The sequence below is a fragment of the Nerophis lumbriciformis genome, linkage group LG11 (assembly GCF_033978685.3).
Source record: "Nerophis lumbriciformis linkage group LG11, RoL_Nlum_v2.1, whole genome shotgun sequence".
Lineage (NCBI taxonomy): Eukaryota > Metazoa > Chordata > Actinopteri > Syngnathiformes > Syngnathidae > Nerophis > Nerophis lumbriciformis.
Genome location: NC_084558.2, coordinates 38,601,019 through 38,621,027, shown reverse-complemented (window position 1 = coordinate 38,621,027; position 20,009 = coordinate 38,601,019). Strand labels below are relative to the sequence as shown.

Below are 20,009 nucleotides of genomic sequence, written 5' to 3'. Positions count from 1 at the left end.
AAACTGTGACTTATAGTCCGAAAAATACGGTATTGGGAGTATGTCTGTCTAAAAGTTCGAAGCTACCGTTTAAATGCTAGTGTTGTTCGAGGGATGTAACGATATGAACATTTCATAACACGTTTATTGTCACCAAAATTATCACAATTATTGAATGTGCTCAAGAAGTACACGTACACAATTATAACTAATTTTTATTTAAAAAATCAAACACAATAAATAAATAGTCACACAGTATACTTTCTTTGCAGAAGAAATATGTTCTGGTTACTTAAGAGCCATATAATTTTTGAGTGTTTAAATAATGTTTATCTTCTTTCGTTAAACCCTTGTGTGGTGTTCGGGTCTGTGGGACCCGTTTTTGATTTTTATTAAAATAAAAATGATACAATTAATTTTTCAAACTGAGACTCACTGCCTTTGGCTCATTTTCTGTGAAGAACATATATCAGAATACATATTTAATGAACACACACCATACACCCCCCCTACACATTTCTATTACATATAAGATGTCCGGGTCCACTGGACCCGGGGCTAATAGAAGTGTGGAAATTGATGTTTTGTGTACCACACACACACACACACACACACACACACACACACACACACACACACACACACACACACACACACAAACAGCAGGCCTAGACCGGAGGAGGACAGAGTGTAGGTACACAGAACATCAGAGGGTCAAATGTGCGACAAAATGAGAGCAGACAGTGTTGACAAACAATGTTGGAACCTTGTGTGGGAACCGCAGGTGCAGAAACACAAAAGAAGAATCCCTGTGGGATGCAGAAACTGGCAGAGAAATTTCCATTCAACGTTCATATTGTTGTTACTCAGCCAGTGTTTGTGGGTCTGATGGACCCGTCGCATTTTGTGGCTTTAAATGCCTCACAATCAAACACTTTTATGTTTAAATACTGAACAGATGTTTACCTTATTCGAATAAACATCTGTTCAGTATTTTAACATAAAAGTGTTTGATTGTGAGGCATTTAAAGCCACAAAATGCAACGTGTCCATCAGACCCACAAACACTGGCTGAGTAACAAAAATATGAACATTACACAAGAGTTAAATTTGTATAAGTTTTCTGTTGTTGTTTTTTAATGAAAAAGAAAAAACTGTGTGTGGGTCGTTACGTCCGGTTTATGTGACGTCACACAAATTCCCTTCCTGTTGTCACATTGCTTCGAGTGTTGATCGATCTTTCTAAGAGAGCATATCCTGTAGGTTTAATGTGCACAACTAAATCATGTGTTTATACAGGTTTAGATTGGGGAATGTCTTTTTGTAATAAAATGATTTTAATGACTCTTGTTTACATGTTAGCTTTTAAGCTAGCTTGCTTCTCCAGTAAATGAGCAGTGTCACCAGTCCGTAGGTTTGTCAGTGTTATTAATCACGGTTATGCGATGGTTTTAGTTTAAAATAGTAATATTGATTGTGGGGAGTTTTACCGTGGTTTATACAGTTTATTGTTCTGATTTTTAATAATGCAACGTCTCATATTAGACATCATGTTTGTTTTTCAGACATATTATATTGTGCTATATTAGCCTACTGAAGTGCTATTAAGCAGGAATGAAAGCTAGTGCCAACAACGGGAAAAATTGTTTTCAATTTATGTGGACTGATTTATCGGAATGACAGGTGGTCGGAAATTTGGGACAATCTCTCGTCAAGTCCATGCCTAAGGATATTGAGTTGTTCCAGGCAAAACTAACCAACTTACTAAATAAATATGAATACAAATGCAAACAATAATGACAAATATGGTTCTCTCGCTTTAATGTTGACATGTCGTTATAGACAATTTTATAGATGCCGCTACATCAAAGGAGGAAGACGAAAGACGATTGAAGTAGTCCCCAATTCCCATAAATTAGACAAATGTGTTGTTAGGCAATACCAGCTACCTGTTTCCAGTCGTGTTTTTATGTATACACAATGATGTTGGTGACAGGCGCCTCTCTGTGATCGCAGCCGTAATTATACTGTTGTTAACTTGTAAACCATCGTCAGTTCACGTATCGGTAATCTTCCGATTCCTGAGACAAACGTGACAAAAATCGTGTTGTTCCACCTTTCTTCACCTCTTTCCCCTCTGCCTCGTGCAAGCAAACGCATTGTGCCGCTGTTGCCTTCCGAGGCCTTTGATCAGGAAGTGTGATTAAGCAAGCAACAAGCCTTCCTCCTCCTCTTCCTCCGCTTCTTCTTCTTCCCATCTATGATGTGCCACAATTTCAACAAAGACGGAATTGTGACAAAAGATTCTTGCGTCTTGTCTGTCCACCTCCTCTCTTCTCATGTCTTTTTCTTTTTTTTTTTTGCCACAGGAATTCCAAGGCCTCCGCATCCTCCAGATATATCTCCTTATTATCCGCTGTCACCTGGCACCGTAGGCCAGATCCCCCATCCGCTGGGATGGTTAGTACCACAGTAAGCAAACATTTTTTTTCTTACTATTTGTCCTTTTATGAGAATAGATGAGAAAAACTTTCACGTTGTACTGTTTACATTGTGTATGAAATTGAAGTAGGGCTGTACCTGCTCTTGGTTTAGTCCATACATCGGTTTTTAGTTAATGGTTCCGAGACAAGCTTTAATTATATTTTTAAAGGAAACTGCTCACAGGTATTTCTTTAATACATTCAATTCAAAACTAGGGCTGTCAAAAATAACAACTTAACTCGTGATTAATCACGAAACATTATCGTGTTAATCATGTAGTACGCAGATTAATCACACAGGATGGTTACCTGAAAGTGGATTGTTATACGGTCATTGATCAGGTCAATGCATAGGTCAGTGCAAATATGAATGAGGACCCGCCGACTGGTGTGCTTGCTCGCATATTTTGCTTCAAAATCAACTCATACGGTACTTTAAAGGGGAACATTATCACAATTTCAGAAGGGTTAAAACCATTAAAAATCAGTTCCCAGTGGCTTATTTTATTTTTCGAAGTTTTTTTCAAAATTTTACCCATCACGCAATATCCCTAAAAAAAGCTTCAAAGTGCCTGATTTTAACCATCGTTACATACACCCGTCCATTTTCCTGTGACGTCACATAGTGATGCCAATACAAACAAACATGGCGGATAGAACAGCAAGGTATAGCGACATTAGCTCGGATTCAGACTCGTATTTCAGCGGCTTAAGCGATTCAACAGATTACGCATGTATTGAAAAGGATGGTTGTAGTGTGGAGGCAGGTAGCGAAAACGAAATTGAAGAAGAAACTGAAGCTATTGAGCCATATCGGTTTGAACCGTATGCAAGCGAAACCGTCGAAAGCGAGGACGAATTCGGCGATCGCCTTCTAACCAACGATTGGTATGTGTTTGTTTGGCATTAAAGGAAACTAACAACTATGAACTAGGTTTACAGCATATGAAATACATTTGGCAACAACATGCACTTTGAGAGTGCAGACAGCCCATTTCAGGCGCGCTAAGAACATATATTTTTCCACGATTTCAGCACTCAGGTTAACCATACCTAAATAGACACAAAATACTGCATTACACAAGACTACCCGAATGTACTCGAATGATTGAAAAAAATAAATGTTTTTAAGCTAAATTATTGGTAAACACAGTTTATGTATAATAATTTACGTAAAACCGCGAGTAATGAATAAAGTTTTCATCAATTAATATATTCTGTAGACATACCCGCATCCGCTCTCTTTTCCTGAAAGCTGATCTGTCCAGTTTTGGAGTTGATGTCAGTATCTGCTTTGAGTGTCGCAGGATATCCACACATTCTTGCCATCTCTGTCGTAGCATAGCTTTCGTCGGTAAAGTGCGCGGAACAAACGACTGACCATTTCGTCGGCTTTCCCCACAGCCTCGTATTTTGAACAAATTTCGTCCAATTTCTTGCCACTTTCGCATCTTTGGGCCACTGGTGCAACTTGAATCCGTCCCTGTTCGTGTTGTTACACCCTCCGACAACACACCGACGAAAGTAAGAAAATGGCGGATTGCTTCCCGATGTGACGTCACGTTATGACGTCATCGCTCCGAGAGCGAATAATAGAAAGGCGTTTAATTTGCCAAAATTCACCCATTTAGAGTTCGGAAATCGGTTAAAAAAAAATATGGTCTTTTTTCTGCAACATCAAGGTATATATTGACGCTTACATCTGGTGATAATGTTCCCCTTTAAATAAAGCTGTTGCCAAATTTTTTGCAAATAAATGTGCATTCAAGTAACATATTTAAAAAATTTTTCCTGTATTACATTCTGACAAGTAAATTGCATTTGTGTCCAAATATAGGGGTCTTTTTAAAGTTAATTTGAATCATGCAAGTGAGGTATAACCTGGGATTAATCGTGATTAATCCAAAGTCAAAAGTGATTAATCATGATTACAAAATCAATCATTTGACAGCACTATTGAAAAAAGTTTTAGACACATGTATTTTGTCTTATTTATTCAAGCTCTGGCTTTGGGATCTTGTGCAGCCCTTCGAGAGACTCGTGATTTAGGGCTATATAAATAAACTTTGATTGACTGATTGATTCTCATTGGTACTTCGGATAGCCATGACTCCCGCTAGCCCATTGCTTTGTTTACAGAGTAGACACGAGACAGTTACACTTCTTGTCCCTCACTTAAAGGAGACCTAACTTTTCTTATCTATTGGTGCCTGCTTTATGTATTTGGGATCGGCATAACTCCTGAAAATTTGAAATCAAACCGTGGAGTCATTGCGTACATATTTTTTAAAACAATCTTGTCTTCCTTCATACTTCCTTCAAACGGTCCATTTGTAATTTTGTTCAAGTGTGACGTCAGCGGATTATCTATATATGGTAGACATTTACCCTAACATCCTTCTGTGAGTCAGCCAATTTGTATTTATGTAAAACCGGCTGTGCTACAACATCATGTCGACGTTGAAACCCAATGAAGGAAAGTGCTCTGTTTGTTTGCTTTAACCAGCGCAAGTCACTACACTGACTTTCAGCATCATTTGAAGTAAAAGATTTTAACTAAATTTTAACTTTTAAAAGTCGTGGCTATGTGCCTTCATCTGTCAAGAAGTTGCTTCGAGTGTGTGCAAATATATGCCCTCATATATAAGACAGACAGACTTAAATTGATTTTCCCAAAAGAAAAAAAACCTACTTTCAATGGCGGGCTCGGTGACTACTATTTATAGTTATGGAGGAGACAATGAAGTAATAACAGTAGGTTAGAAATGTGTGAATGATACGTTAGCAATGATAGCTCAAGTTGTTGTGTAGCTAACTTAGCCTTCTACTGTGACAATAGCATCACTGTCCACTGGCAAAATATAGAATGATTTTCCCAAAAAGTGCTTTTAATTGGATCAGTGCCTACTGTGTTTGTCAATGGACCAGTTAATATTATAATCTGTTATTACATTCGCAATGTCGCTCGTAGCGTGGTTTACTGCAGCCGCCTCAACCCTCCATTGTTTACAAATGTTTAAAGCAGCAGCAGTGAAAGTATTAACATTATATAGAATAAAAAAGCATTTTATTGTCAATAAACACATAACACATGGATATTTAGCATTGGAGAGATACAGACCTTAGTGTATAGTTACAGACCAGCAGCCTGGCGTCTAAATCCTTCTTGTCCGACCGCATAGTCTCCTAATCACACCGACAATAAAACATGGTGATCCCGCTATATCATCTGAGATGTTGTATTTTAGTGAAAGTCACTCAAAACAGATGGCCGGTGCCGGTCAACGATGTCCAAAGTGCACCATAAAAGCAAGAAAGCTAAAAGACTACAAAACACTTCTGTGGGCTGGGGGGGCGAATGCTGACTAAGCATGAGTGGGCGTGGTAAGGAGCGGTTAATTTGCATTTAACAACTCTGCCTCTTAAAACAGCTTGTATTCAAAGGGAGTAAAGACATGGTTTACAAATAGGTCTGGGGAAAAATTTGCATAGATTTTGTTTTACAAAGAACCATCATTACATGTTATTTAGACCAAAATGAAGTGTTTTAAAAATATACCAAAAAAAATCATAATATAACCCTTTTAATGTTTTCCTTGTGGGAACTCAGTACTTTTCTGTACTTTTCTTAAAAATATCCGATTACAAAGACATGAACCGCTACACCCTCAATATCCTCCTTAGTACTAGTGTCCACTGCATTGGACATTGTTTTTGTTTCACATTTCAGGAGGGAGAAAATAGACCTGTTACACAAAAAACTAGGGATGTCCGATAATGGCTTTTTTGCCGATATCCGATATTCCGATATTGTCCAACTCTTAATTACCGATACCAATATATACAGTCGTGGAATTAACACATTATTATGCCTAATTTGGACAACCAGGTATGGTGAAGATAAGGTCCTTTTTAAAAAAAATCATTAAATAAAATAAGATAAATAAATTAAAAACATTTTCTTGAATAAAAAAGAAAGTAAAACAATATAAAAACAGTTACATAGAAACTAGTAATTAATGAAAATTAACTGTTAAAGGTTAGTACTATTAGTGGACCAGCAGCACGCACAATCATGTGTGCTTACGGACTGTATCCCTTGCAGACTGTATTGATATATATTGATATATAATGTAGGAACCAGAATATTAATAACAGAAAGAAACAACCCTTTTGTGTGAATGAGTGTGAATGGGGGAGGGAGGTTTTTTGGGTTGGTGCACTAATTGTAAGTGTATCTTATGTTTTTTATGTTGATTTAATAAACATTTTTAAAAAAAGATACCGATAAATAAAAAACGATACCAATAATTTCCGATATTACATTTTAAAGCATTTATCGCCTCTACAAAAAATCAATTGTCCCCTGCAGAGGACATTTTTTAAAGGGGTATAGTCGTCCCTCCTTTATATTGGTTCCCGATGATCGGGATAAATTAATTTCCGCAAAGTAGGAATCATTAATTATAAATGGAATATTTTCACAACAAGAGCATAAAAACCTATTTATGACTCGGAAACATGTTTCAATATTAAAAGAGCCCTCTAGACATGGAAAAACACCCTTTAGTCACCTATACACTCTTTAATTTAATATAGTAATGCTTTCGGAGGCTTAGCCAATCAGTGGCCACAATACTGAACAGCGAGCGCACTATTATTGATTTTGCTCTCACGTGGGCGTCACGGTGGCAGAGGGGTTAGTGCATCTGCCTCACAATACGAAGGTCCTGAGTAGTCTTGGGTTCAAAACCGGGCTCGGGATCTTTCTGTGTGGAGTTTGCATGTTCTCCCCGTGACTGCGTGGGTTCCCTCCGGGTACTCCGGCTTCCTCCCACCTCCAAAGACATGCACCTGGGGATAGGTTGATTGGCAACACTAAATTGGCCCTAGTGTGTGAATGTGAGTGTGAATGTTGTCTGTCTATCTGTGTTGGCCCTGCGATGAGGTGGCGACTTGTCCAGGGTGTACCCCGCCTTCTGCCCGATTGTAGCTGAGATAGGCTCCAGCGCCCCCCGCGACCCCAAAAGGGAATAAGCGGTAGAAAATGGATGGATGGATGGATGGATAATAGAATAGAATAGAAAGTACTTTATTGATCCCTGGGGGAAATTCAGCACCACAGTTTGCTCACAATAGACAAGAATAATAATAAATAATACAATATATATATAATATATAAATAATATAAATATATTTTACATATACTCTACATTTAAGTGCAGTCAAGAAGGAACATATGCATTATACAGTCTGATGGCTGTCGGTATGAAGGACCAAATCCAAATTAAGTGGCCAAATCTACTGTAGTATGGATATTTTTACTTCATTTAGCCATTTTTATGTTTGGAAATGCTTAATTTAGGGCAAACATTTTATAGAATGTGCAAAAAAATATTAAATTCAGCTATGATGTGAAGCAGCAATATTTGAAGCACGCTGTAGCGAGGGACGACTCTTTATGACCCTTTATTCCTAACTTTGCTCGTTTCTCGACCGCTGAATCCCGACTTCTTCCATAATGCTATTGAGCACGTCTCTGTAGGGTCAAATTAGAGTAAAGAAGCGTGATTGCCCGCGTTTTACCCACAATCCCGCACGGGGACTCTCCCTGGGTAACTCTTGTCAACACTTGTTAATATGACAAAAGGCTACAAATTAAGCTCTGTTAATTTAATGTTTTTCTCACCGCGATCTAAATACCGAGAAAGGGCCCCCGAGCGCAGCCGCTGCGCCCCTTTGATTCGCCGCACTTTATTTTGGTATAAATTTACATTCATTATTGTTTGTCTTTGGATGTGTAGACCTCAATTAGCGTGATGGCTCCATTTAAAGAGAACCGCACTTCGTCTTTAATTATCACAACAAAACACCTAGTTCCAGCTCTGGGGGCTGGGAGGGGACTGGGGGTCTGCGCCCGCTCTGCGAAGGGTTATGAAATTTAATTAGCCGTTGCTATCAAGATTTGTGGCGTTCAAATTGTTGAGAGTTTCTCCGGGCTTTGATGTGCGCTCTGCAATCCCCTGGATTTTTGTCCTGATCAAATGAGAATAAAAGGCGGCGGCGGGGGCAGACGGACCGTAGGGGGCTCTTACCTTCCTCTTCCATCAACCTTGTTTCCTTACCTTTCTTCTTCCCCCTTCTTCACAGGCAAGGTCAACCTGTTTATCCAATCACAACAGGGGGTTTTAGACACCCCTACCCAACTGCGCTCACTGTCAACGCATCCATGTCAAGGTGAGCTGAGCCCTTGGCACTGAACACACACACACACACACACACACACACACACACACTCAACTTAACTTTTGACTGGTGCTCCAAGTTCTCCCTTAAGGACGCCTTCCTGTCTTTATTCAAAAGGCCAAACCTCCAGCGAGGGAGGGTGCTCAAATATTAATTCTATTTATTTTTTCTAATGAGGCCCCTGAAGAACATTTAGCCCCCGCTGCATGTCAAGCAGCAGAGCTGTGTCCTTGCTGCACCAGACAGATAAATATACACAGCGGCACTTTACAACAACAACAAAAAACCCACTTAGCTTGGTGACGACTTTAAAGGGGAACTGCACTTTTTGGGGAATTTTGCCTGTCATTCACAATCCTTATGTCAGACAAGAACATGTTTGTTTTTCTTTTATTTAACTCGTAAATAAACGCTAGCAAAAGTCAGCTAACACGTATAAAGCGCTCTAAAAAAACCTCCATCAACATTTAAAACACCATCATTCGCTTTTCTCTTCAACAACAACAGAACCTTATATTTTTGAGCCTGAATATAAGGAGGAAGAGCTACAAATTTTAGAAGCTGCGTGCTAAACAGATCCATCTTTCGTTAAACACTATGCATCATGTAGCAGTATTGCTATGTGCTGAACAATATATACTGTACAAACTATGAACATAATAAAACAATCACTTACTGTACAATTTCTGCTCTTACTGGTATGCCAACTGATTAGATGTTTACCGTATTTTTTCGGAGTATAAGCCGCTCCGGAGTATAAGTCGCACCGGCCGAAAATGCACAATAAAGAAGGAAAAAAACATATATAAGTCGCACTGGAGTATAAGTCGCATTTTTGGGGGAAATTTATTTGATAAAACCCAACACCAAGAATAGACATTTGAAAGGCAATTTAAAATAAATAAAGAATGAATAAATGTACGTTATATGAGGCATAAATAACCAACTGACAACGGGCCTGGTATGTTAACGTAACATATTATGGTAAGAGTCATTCAAATAACTATAACATATAGAACATGCTATACGTTTACCAAACAATCTGTCACTCCTAATCGCTAAATCCCATGAAATATTATTATATGAAAAAAACTGCGACTTATAGTCCGAAAAATACGGTATATCTTCCTGTTTACATGAAGAATTAATCATAATCCTCACGAGTCTTTTCGTGTCTTTCTTGCGATCATCGGGTCTAAGTTGGATGTTAAAGTTGACCAGCTTCTCGGTTTATGGCAACAGCCTTCTACTATCCAGGTGAGAGACATGATTTATAATCTAGAATTAACTTTTACCAGCTCAGAGGCGATGCAGCAGCTCACTGGTTCAATATGTCAATATAGCAGCAAAAGCTAGTGAGCTCACTGTGATTACAGCTAAAAGTACTTTGTCAGCTTTAGTGCTTATAATAAGAATATCGCTAATAATTGGAAAATATTCAGGTCACGACATCTATATGAAGTATAGTTTTTTTAGAGGGCTTTATGGACGCAACAGATTACTCCAATTAGCTGCATTGTTAGCCACCTAGTACTTGCCGTGTTTTACGACTTAAAAATTATTTTAAAAAAAGGAAGACGTATGTGTTCTTGTCTAACATAGAGATTGTGAACAATAGGCAAAATTCCTAAAAAGAAAAGTGCCGTTCCCCTTTCATTGCTGTTGTGGACATTAGTGCACTCACTATAGGGGTGTTGTTGATATGTGTAGTCATGTTATATACATAAATGTCTGTTTTTTTACAACTGTTTGTGCTCTTGAGAAACTGTATATTGTCTGGAAAACAAAAAAGGACAACAACAACCACTAAAAGGACGTTTAGAAATAAAGCTGATTTGTAAAGTTTGCATATTGGGAAGAAAAAACATTGGTTATTGGAAGGTATCGGTGTCCAAAGTGTGGCCATGGGGCTTGTTTGCGGTCAGCAGCTTGTTTTTTTATAGGCCCTCAGTATAGTGTAAAAATGTATTAAGATAACATATATTACACTGAATTACATTGTCACTTTAACACACAGCTAAGTTGACAATGTTTGTTCAAACACTTTAGTGTACAGTATATACAGTGGAACCTCAATTTACGAACTCAATTGGTTCTCTAACACGGTTCGTAAATTGAAAAGTTTGTACGGTGAAAAAAAGTTCTCCGTAAGAAACAATGTAAATATGAATAATGGGTTCCAACCATGACAAAAGTCCCTGCTATAGTTTAGGTTTGTACACTTTGAACACAATATGAAGTGCCATACAGTACTATATGTATATCAAACAAACATAACAAGGGACTGATTAATTAACTAAATATTTATTAAGAAGCTAAAACAACGACAAGCTCAACTGTACTGTATGCTCTTCTCTGCCAAAACGCACACACACAAAGAAGTCCCTTTGGTGCCCTCACAAACAATCAGAAATCACAAAAATCCTTAACTTTAACAACCACACTAATACAATACATTTTTAATAAAGTAAATGCACTTGCAGTACATTAACTTTGGCAACATCAGCTCACGTGATGAGAGAAAGGAGCAGACAGAGGGGAAACAAGCGCTGCTAAACGAGAGGTAGTCTTCTTCTCCACTGTGAAATTAGTCTCTTTTTACAAAAAAGTTGTTAGTTCTCATCACAAATAACCACTTGCTTTGGTACAAAGTCAACTTCCTTAATCTCTTCAATATGAGCAAGCACAAAATGGCTGGCCGTTGGACACAAAATGAATGAATGAAGCGTTGGTACTCAGAGACAGACATGCTTAGCAGCCAGATGCTTATTTGGCTCAATCAAAAAGTTTGTAAAGCGAAAAGTTTGCAAATAGAGGGGTTCGTAAATCAGTGTTTCACTGGACTTAACATTGTCGGCAAAAATCCACATTAAAAATTTGTTGATAATAGTCGGTGACGTCATCGCTTGTGTTTTTTCCGGATGGAAACGAACACGCGCAAGTCAGCACTACTGGTGACCCCCAAGCAACCAGAAGAGAAAAATGGCTGTAACAACACCGCGAGCAAAGACAACGAAAGTTTGGGAACAATTCACCTCAAACATGTCAAAAACACAAACAATTTGTTGAATTTGCAAAGTGGAACTTGCTTTTCATGAAGTATACAACAAAGTGGCATTTAAAGCGGAGACCTGCCGGTAGACTAGGAGTTAGCTTGTTAGCTATCTAGCTAACAACAGATTGATTGATTTAAACTTTTATTAGTAGGTTGCACAGTACAGTACATATTCCGTACAATTGACCACTAAATGGTAACACCCGATTAAGTTTTTCAACTTGTTTAAGTCGGGGTCCAAATAAATCAATTCATGGTGACAAAGGGAGACCGTGCTTTCTCAATCAATCAATCAATCAATCAATTCCTTTATTGTCATTGTCATAATAACACTTAAGTCATACATGTCAACAAGATTTTGTTTGAGCTTTGTCCAGCGGCATAGAAACTGCATTGAAGTGCAGGTTGACCATAGTTTACAGTTTAGCATTGTTAGGAAGATGGCAAATAGAGGGACGTGGGGGTGGGAACAGTCGGATGTCTGATGGGTATTACGTTGATGTTGCAGCAATGCAATGTCCAGAGCACAATTATTGAAGTGGTGAAGAGTGAGGTAATAAGATGGTCCGGGGCAGCAAAGGGGCAGGCTGTTCATTTAGCAGTCTCACAGCCTGGGGATACAGACTGTGAGACATTCTGATGGTCCTGGCGTGAATCAATCTATACCTCCTTCCAGAGGGTAGCAGGTTGAAGAGTCCATGTGCTGGGTGGTATCTGTCCTTCAGGATGTTGTGTACTCTCTTTAGGCAGCGAGTTGTGTACATGGCACTCATCTCTGGGAGTATCGTCCTTGTAATTTTCCCCGCCGCTTTAACCACTCGCGGGAGGGCCTGGGCCAAACCATCACTGATGGTGGAAACTTTACACTAGACTTCAGGCAACGTGGATCCTGTGCCTCTCCTGTCTTCCTCCAGACTCTGGGACCTCGATTTCCAAAGGAAATGCAAAATTTGCATGGTTGGGTGATGGTTTGGGGTGCCATGTCATCTGCTGGTGTCGGTCCACTCTGTTTCCTGAGATCCAGGGTCAACGCAGCCGTCTACCAGCAAGTTTTAGAGCACTTCATGCTTCCTGCTGCTGACCTGCTCTATGGAGATGGAGATTTCAAGTTCCAACAGGACTTGGCGCCTGCACACAGCGCAAAATCTACCCGTGCCTGGTTTACGGACCATGGTATTTCTGTTCTAAATTGGCCCGCCAACTCCCCTGACCTTAGCCCCATAGAAAATCTGTGGGGTATTGTGAAAAGGAAGATGCAGAATGCCAGACCCAAAAACACAGAAGAGTTGAAGGCCACTATCAGAGCAACCTGGGCTCTCATAACACCTGAGCAGTGCCAGAAACTCATCGACTCCATGCCACGCCGCATTAACGCAGTAATTGAGGCAAAAGGAGCTCGAACCAAGTATTGAGTATTGTACATGCTCATATTTTTCATTTCCATACTTTTCAGTTGGCCAACATTTCTAAAAATCCCTTTTTTGTATTAGCCTTAAGTAATATTCTAATTTTGTGACACACGGAATTTTGGATTTTCATCTGTTGCCACTTCAAATCATCAAAATTAAATGAAATAAACATTTGAATGCATCAGTCTGTGTGCAATGAATAAATATAATGTACAAGTTACACCTTTTGAATGCAATTACTGAAATAAATCAAGTTTTTCAAAATATTCTAATTTACTGGCTTTTACCTGTATTTTACAATCAAGCGAAACGCAACAAAAATGCAAAAAAATGGTGCCTTGTCTGAGCTGCTGTGACTTAGATGACCATAGTAACTAGTACATCATGCAAAAGGGCATATTCCAACCATTTAAATAGTTTGTATACTTCAAGACTTACGGTAATTTGAAAATATCACTGCACATCATAATGGCAGCTACAGTTTCCATCTTAAAGATCTAAAAAACATTATTTGGGAATGTCCGGCCGGCCAGATTGAAAACATTTACTAGCCTTCTGGATAATTCTGGCTTTTTTAACCATGTGTTTTATGAAATTGCATTGTCACCTTTTGAAATAAACTAATCTTAATCTTAGCGGGCTGCATGCGGCCCCTCAGGCCTTAATTTGCCCAGGTTTGAAATAGGTGCATGTTTCATAGTCAGATTAGTCGACTAATCGTTAAGATAGTCGATGATTAGTCGTTCTTTGCAGCCTTACACTGCAAAAAGTCAGTGTTCAAAAACAAGAAAAAAAAATACAAAAATTAGGGGTATTTTATTTGAACTAAGCAAAAATTATCTGCCAATAGAACAAGATAGTTCGGCTTGTCAAGACTTTCCAAAACAAGTAAAATTAGCTAACCTCAATGAACCCAAAAATACCTTTAAAATAAGTGTATTGTCACTAATAACAAGTGCACTTTTCATGGTAGAAAAAAAGAGAGACCTTTTTGCTCAATATGTTGAAAAATATTCTTAAATTAAGTAAATGCTAGTGCCATTATCTTGACATAATGATATGCGCTCGGCATTACATTTCTTGAAACCAGCAAATTTACACTAAAAACCTATTTATTGTTCTTAATGGAAAGGCAACAAGGCAACCGCTTGTTACTCTCGGGGTCTCCTAGCCGCTCAGGCAAATCATATGGTCTAAAAATGCATTTTTCCATCGATAACATGATATCATCGCGCCAAGTGTGTGCTCTTTCAGTCAATTAGTGCGCATATATACAGTCCGGCCCCCGGCCCAATTTTTTTTTATTGTAATTTTGAAGAATTTATCTGAATGTGCATGAACTATCTCTGTTCAAAATTGTTTGAAATGTCACATGTTAAATGTTTAAATATTAACTGTCAGTTTACTGTACTGTGCCAACTGTACTACTATATGAGTACGTATTTTTCTATTGTTTCATTGAAAATAAAACAGCAAAGTCCATTTGGCTTGCTTTTGTTTTAATTATGAGACACATTTGTGTCAAAATCATGATTTTTTTTTCATGCTTGAAGCATACTTGCCAACCCTCCCGGATTTTCCGGGAGACTCCCGAAATTCAGCGCCTCTCCCGAAAACCTCCAGGGACAAATTTTCTCCCGAAAATCTCCCGAAATTCAGGCGGAGCTGGAAGCCACGCCCCCTCCAGCTCCATGCGGACCTGAGTGACGTGTCAACAGCCTGTATTCACGTCCGCTTTCCCACAATATAAACAGCGTGCCTGCCCAAACACGTTATTACTGTAGAATGATCGAGGGCGAGTTCTTGGTTTCTTATGTGGGTTTATTGTTAGGCAGTTTCATTAACGTCCTCCCAACGCGGTAACAACACACAACAACAGCAGTCATGTTTTATTCTAACGTAAAGCAGTTCGTCTGCCGTAAACAGCAATGTTGTTGTAATATATTGAGTTGGAGGCAATAACCAGGCGAGGTGATGAAGTATGTCTCTTTACTGTAGACTTCAGAACAGACTCACACACTTGACGTCAGGTGCGCAACACCACGTAAATCGTTGGCCAACCAAAAAGTAACCCCAGTACGCTATAGCCAACATTCACCAGGAGATGGCAACAGACAAACATAGATCACTCTATTACATTCCTCCCCTTTTAGAAATGTAGAAGTTACTCAAAATAAATAAACAACCCAACCAAAAAATGCAGCAGCTCAATTAAAAAACTGTTCTTAAGCCACATTCTTTTTTTTCTTTTTTTTTTTTTTTAGTACTGAACTCCTAACCCTCATTTGTAAACAATAACATGCTTATTATACAAACAGTATTTGTACACCTTTAACACAGATTTTTATTCAGAGATTCAGTTTTGTTGGTGGTACTCAAAACCTTTCTGGGCACCTGCGAAAGGGTGTTCAGCATGGTTAGAAAAATAGTGACAGAGAATAGAACAAGGATGGACAATTCAACCCTTAACTCAACAATGAGTAGATGAGTGTTATGTGTGTGTATATGTGTAAATAAATGAACACTGAAATTCAAGTATTTCTTTTATTTATATATATATATATACTGTATATTATATATATATATATAATAATATAAATATATATGTATAATAAAATAAATATATATAGCTAGAATTCACTGAAAGTCAAGTATTTCTTATATATATATATATATATATATATATATATATATATATATATATATAGCTAGAATTCACTGAAAGTCAAGTATTTCTTATATATATATATATATATATATATATATATATATATATATATATATATATATATATATATATATATATATGAAATACTTGACTTGGTGAATTCTAGCTGTAAATATACTCCTCCCCTCTTAGCCACGCCCCCGCCCCACCCCGACCACTCCCCCCACCCCTCACCCCCCACCTCCCGAAATCGGAGGTCTCAAGGTTGGCAAGTATGGCTTGAAGTAAGAAATTATTACTTTAAAAAAGTAGTTTTATACTTGTGAGTGTTGATGACACAGCTTTGCAACAGTTGATATTCTAGTTTCAAGCATGTTTTACTCAATATAGGTCATATATCTCAGCAACAAGCTGTAATATCTTACTGAGATAATTTAGGACCAAAACCCTTAAAACAAGTAAAACACTAACATAAAATCTGCTTAGTGAGAAAAATGATCTTATCAGACAGAAAATAAGCAAATATCACCCTTATTTGAGATATTTAATCTTACTTAGATTTCAGTTTTTGCAGTGTAGTATGTGCTGCATGCTAAAAATGACAAAACAGGAAATTATATCGCCAACTACTGGCCTGGCATGCATACTACAGCACTGACAGGCATTTTTTTTTTTTTGCCGTTGATGTTTGTGAGTAGTTTTTTATCGCAAAATTTCCCGAAGTTGTTGGCTCCTCCCTCCTCTCCAGACTTGCGGGGCTTGTATAGCGGCGAGGGACGCGGGGCCCGAGCGCGAGTCTGATTTCGATTGGTATTCTATTGAAACCCCAGTGACTTTGATGGATGCTGCCCATGCAGGGTGGGAAAAAAACTGACTTTTCAATCCAGCCCAGCTGCGTCTAAGTCGTTAAACGGTCCTCTTATAGCTCGTTGAACCAGATATTTTATGGAAAAGGCCTCCGGAGCAAAGGTGCGGACATCTGGCAGTGCCGTCCATCCCAACTGGGTTTTAAGCGACTGCTAATTCGCTCTCTTAGCGGCCGCCCCCGCATTGTCTTCATACTATTTCCAGTTGTCGCTAATTGAATCTGCCGGCTGTGGTCGTGGCGAGGAGCTAATGCGCTGTGATGAAACCCCTAATTTAATTAGAGTAACTGAATTGAAGGGAAGGGGGGGCCCGGAGAGGTCTCCAGAGAAGGCTTTAACACGAGGCGCTGGTCCTCGTATAAAAAAAGAAACCGTTAATTATTAATGTCTCACGTTGACTTGAAGACGGCTCCTGAAGCACTCCTGACCCTGAGTTAGGATACAGGAAGGCAACGTGGTAGATGGAGCACCTTGGACCTGGCGGCGGTTAAAAATGCACCATGTTGAGTGAAATAAGGCGGAAAAGTAAGAGAGATTTTGGCTAATGATGGCTTCTCTGCCCCTCCTGTATTGTGGTTATGTGCATGTGACAGGTGGGCGGCCCTTTGATACGTTGGCCCCCCCTTTTCCCAAATCCTGCTCCTCCTCGGGAGAACCGGGCGCATCATTACACATTAAACAGGCTTCACGTCGGCAATTAAATGTACCGACGATCCCGCCCCCACCTCGTGTACCTCGACCAGCCGTACTCACCTTTCCCAATTGAGACATCGGGGCCCCGGGGTCTGGTGGGCGGACGGTGACGGGGGCCCTTTTCGTTCCCCGTTAAATTGGTCGGATGATGATGATGATGCCCCCCGCTCTTCAAAGGGACCGGCCATCATGTTTAAACCATAACCTGGGCCAGGAGGCGGCAGGAAGGAAGGAAGGATGGAGGGATGCATGGATGGCGGTAGGAGGGAGGAATCAGAGCAGTGTGGAGGTGGCGAGAAGGGACGGGGAAAGAAAAGAAAAATTCAGAACAGAGGAAATTTTAACAAGTGCACGGAGAAGAGGCGAGAGGGAGGAAACGAGAACACGGCAGTCCCTAATGATGGGCGACGCTCCGCCGTTGCTACCGCCGCCACCGAGCTCCACATCAGCAGATGACATGGCACAAACACCGACGTGTCAGGGATGAAGGCAGGAGGGGGGAAAAAAGAGTTTGAAGGGTGTGTGTGTGTGTGTTTGGGGTGGGGGTGGGGGGCTGCCCTCACAGTCCCCTGAGATGGCCTCCGACAGAAACTAGTTGTTCCTGGCGAGTTTATCCTCATCATTATATTCTGGCTCGGAGCCATGCAGCCAGACATGGCGAGATAATGAGCTGTGCACAAAAAAAAAAAAAAAAAAAAAAAAGGGAGGAGGAAAAAGAAAGAAATATTCCTTTTTTCCTTCTCTCTTGGATGTGTGGTCACATGGTTCTGTATAAACAGTGCGCACTCAAATCGTGTCATTAAAAATATTTTTCTTCTTAGCGGGAGTACGTCTTTTGGAATGTTTCAATGGCAGAATATTCCTGTCCCCCGAAGAGCTCGACTTTGTGTAGTTGAGGTTTGTTCTTCCACGAGTTGACTCAACGGCGCCTCTGCTGGTTTGAGCCAAGTGGTGCACTTCTCATTTCCGCGGGTGACGTTATAAAATCTGACGCATCAGTTCATCGATTTTAATCCTCAATAGGCACTAAAAATTCGAATGAACTTACCAACTTTTTCGCTTACATTATAGCAGTGTTTTTCAACCACTTTGGGTGTGCCATGAGATACAGTCTGGTGTGCCGTGGGAGATTATGTAATTTCACCTATTTGGGTAAAAAAATATTTATGCAAACTAGGGATGTCCGATAATGGCTTTTTTGCCGATATTCCGATAATGTCCAACTCTTAATTACCGATACCGATATCAACCGATACCGATATATACAGTCGTGGAATTAACACATTATTATGCCTAATTTTGTTGTGATGCCCCGCTAGATGCATTAAACAATGTAACAAGGTTTTCCAAAATAAATCAACTCAAGTTATGGAAAAAAGTGCCAACATGGCACTGCCATATTTATTATTTAAGTCACAAAGTGCATTATTTTTTTTAACATGCCTCAAAACAGCAGCTTGGAATTTGGGACATGCTCTCCCTGAAATAATCCTGATACCCACTACAACTATGGGAAACACTGTACTTTGACTTTCACAAAGTTCTTTTTTTTTTTTTTTTTAAACATGCCTCAAAACAACAGCTAGGAAAAACAATGAAGGCACACAGCTTCAGCCCAGAGTATACTATAAACTGGGCTCAACCTGCCCTGTTCTTAACGTATTCGTATGAGTAACAAAAATGTGCAAATAAAAACAAGAAAGGCACAAAAATAAAAAACTGCATAAGTCTAGACTAGTAGATAACACAGCCATCCTTTAAAGTGCATGAACATTAATAAAACTGCTTCAGTCTAGGCTAGTAGAAAACACAGCCATCCTTTAAAGTGCATGGGGGAAAAAGGCACAAAACATAAATAAAACAGCTTCACTCAGTCCAGACTATTAGTCTATTTGTGCAACAGATAAAGCTCAAAGAGTGGGCTAATTCTTTTTCTCCTTGTCATCACGTGTGAGAGGTAGATTTTTCTGAATGAAAACTAGCATCTGCAAGGGGTTCTGGGTATTTGTGCTGTTGTGTTTATGTTGTGTTACGGTGCGAATGTTCTCCCGAAATGTGTTTGTCATTCTTGTTTGATGTGGGTTCACAGTGTGGCGCATATTTGTAACAGTGTTATGCTTGCTTATACGGCCACCATCAGTGTGACCTGTATGGCTGTTGATCAAGTATGCTTGCATTCGCTAGTGCGTGTGTCAAGCTGTAGATAATATGTGATTGGGCCTGTACTCAAAGGCAGCGCCTTCAAGGATTAATTTGGCGATCTGTACATCTTCCTGCGTCCGTGTACACTGTGTCGTTTTAGAAAGTCACATCTTTTACTTTTGGAAACCGATACCGATAATCTTGAAACCGTTACCGATAATTTCCGATATCACTTTTTAAAGCATTTATCGGCCGATAATATCGGTGGTCCGATATTATCGGACATCCCTAATGCAAACCACTAATTATAATCTGCAAATAAAGTACCGTTGTTGAGTGTCTGTGCTGTCTAGAACTCGGCAGAGTAACCGTGTAATACTCTTCCATATCAGTAGGTGGCAGCCGCTAGCTAATTGCTTTGTAAACGTCTATCTAATGCTTAAACCAAAAATAAACAAAAGGCGAGTG

At 39.4% G+C, this 20,009-nt stretch overlaps 1 protein-coding gene across 24 annotated transcripts in view; it reads left to right on the top strand.

Moving 5' to 3' along the window:
• Window positions 1-20,009, top strand: part of tcf7l2 (transcription factor 7 like 2) — a 218,660-nt gene that overhangs the window by 173,152 nt on the left and 25,499 nt on the right. For all 24 annotated transcript variants that reach the window (XM_072914123.1, XM_072914124.1, XM_072914122.1 and 21 more), the window contains 2 exons: window positions 2,349-2,451; window positions 8,613-8,699. In XM_072914123.1, the coding sequence (XP_072770224.1) occupies window positions 2,349-2,451; window positions 8,613-8,699 (190 nt within the window). The remainder of the gene's footprint in view (window positions 1-2,348; window positions 2,452-8,612; window positions 8,700-20,009) is intronic.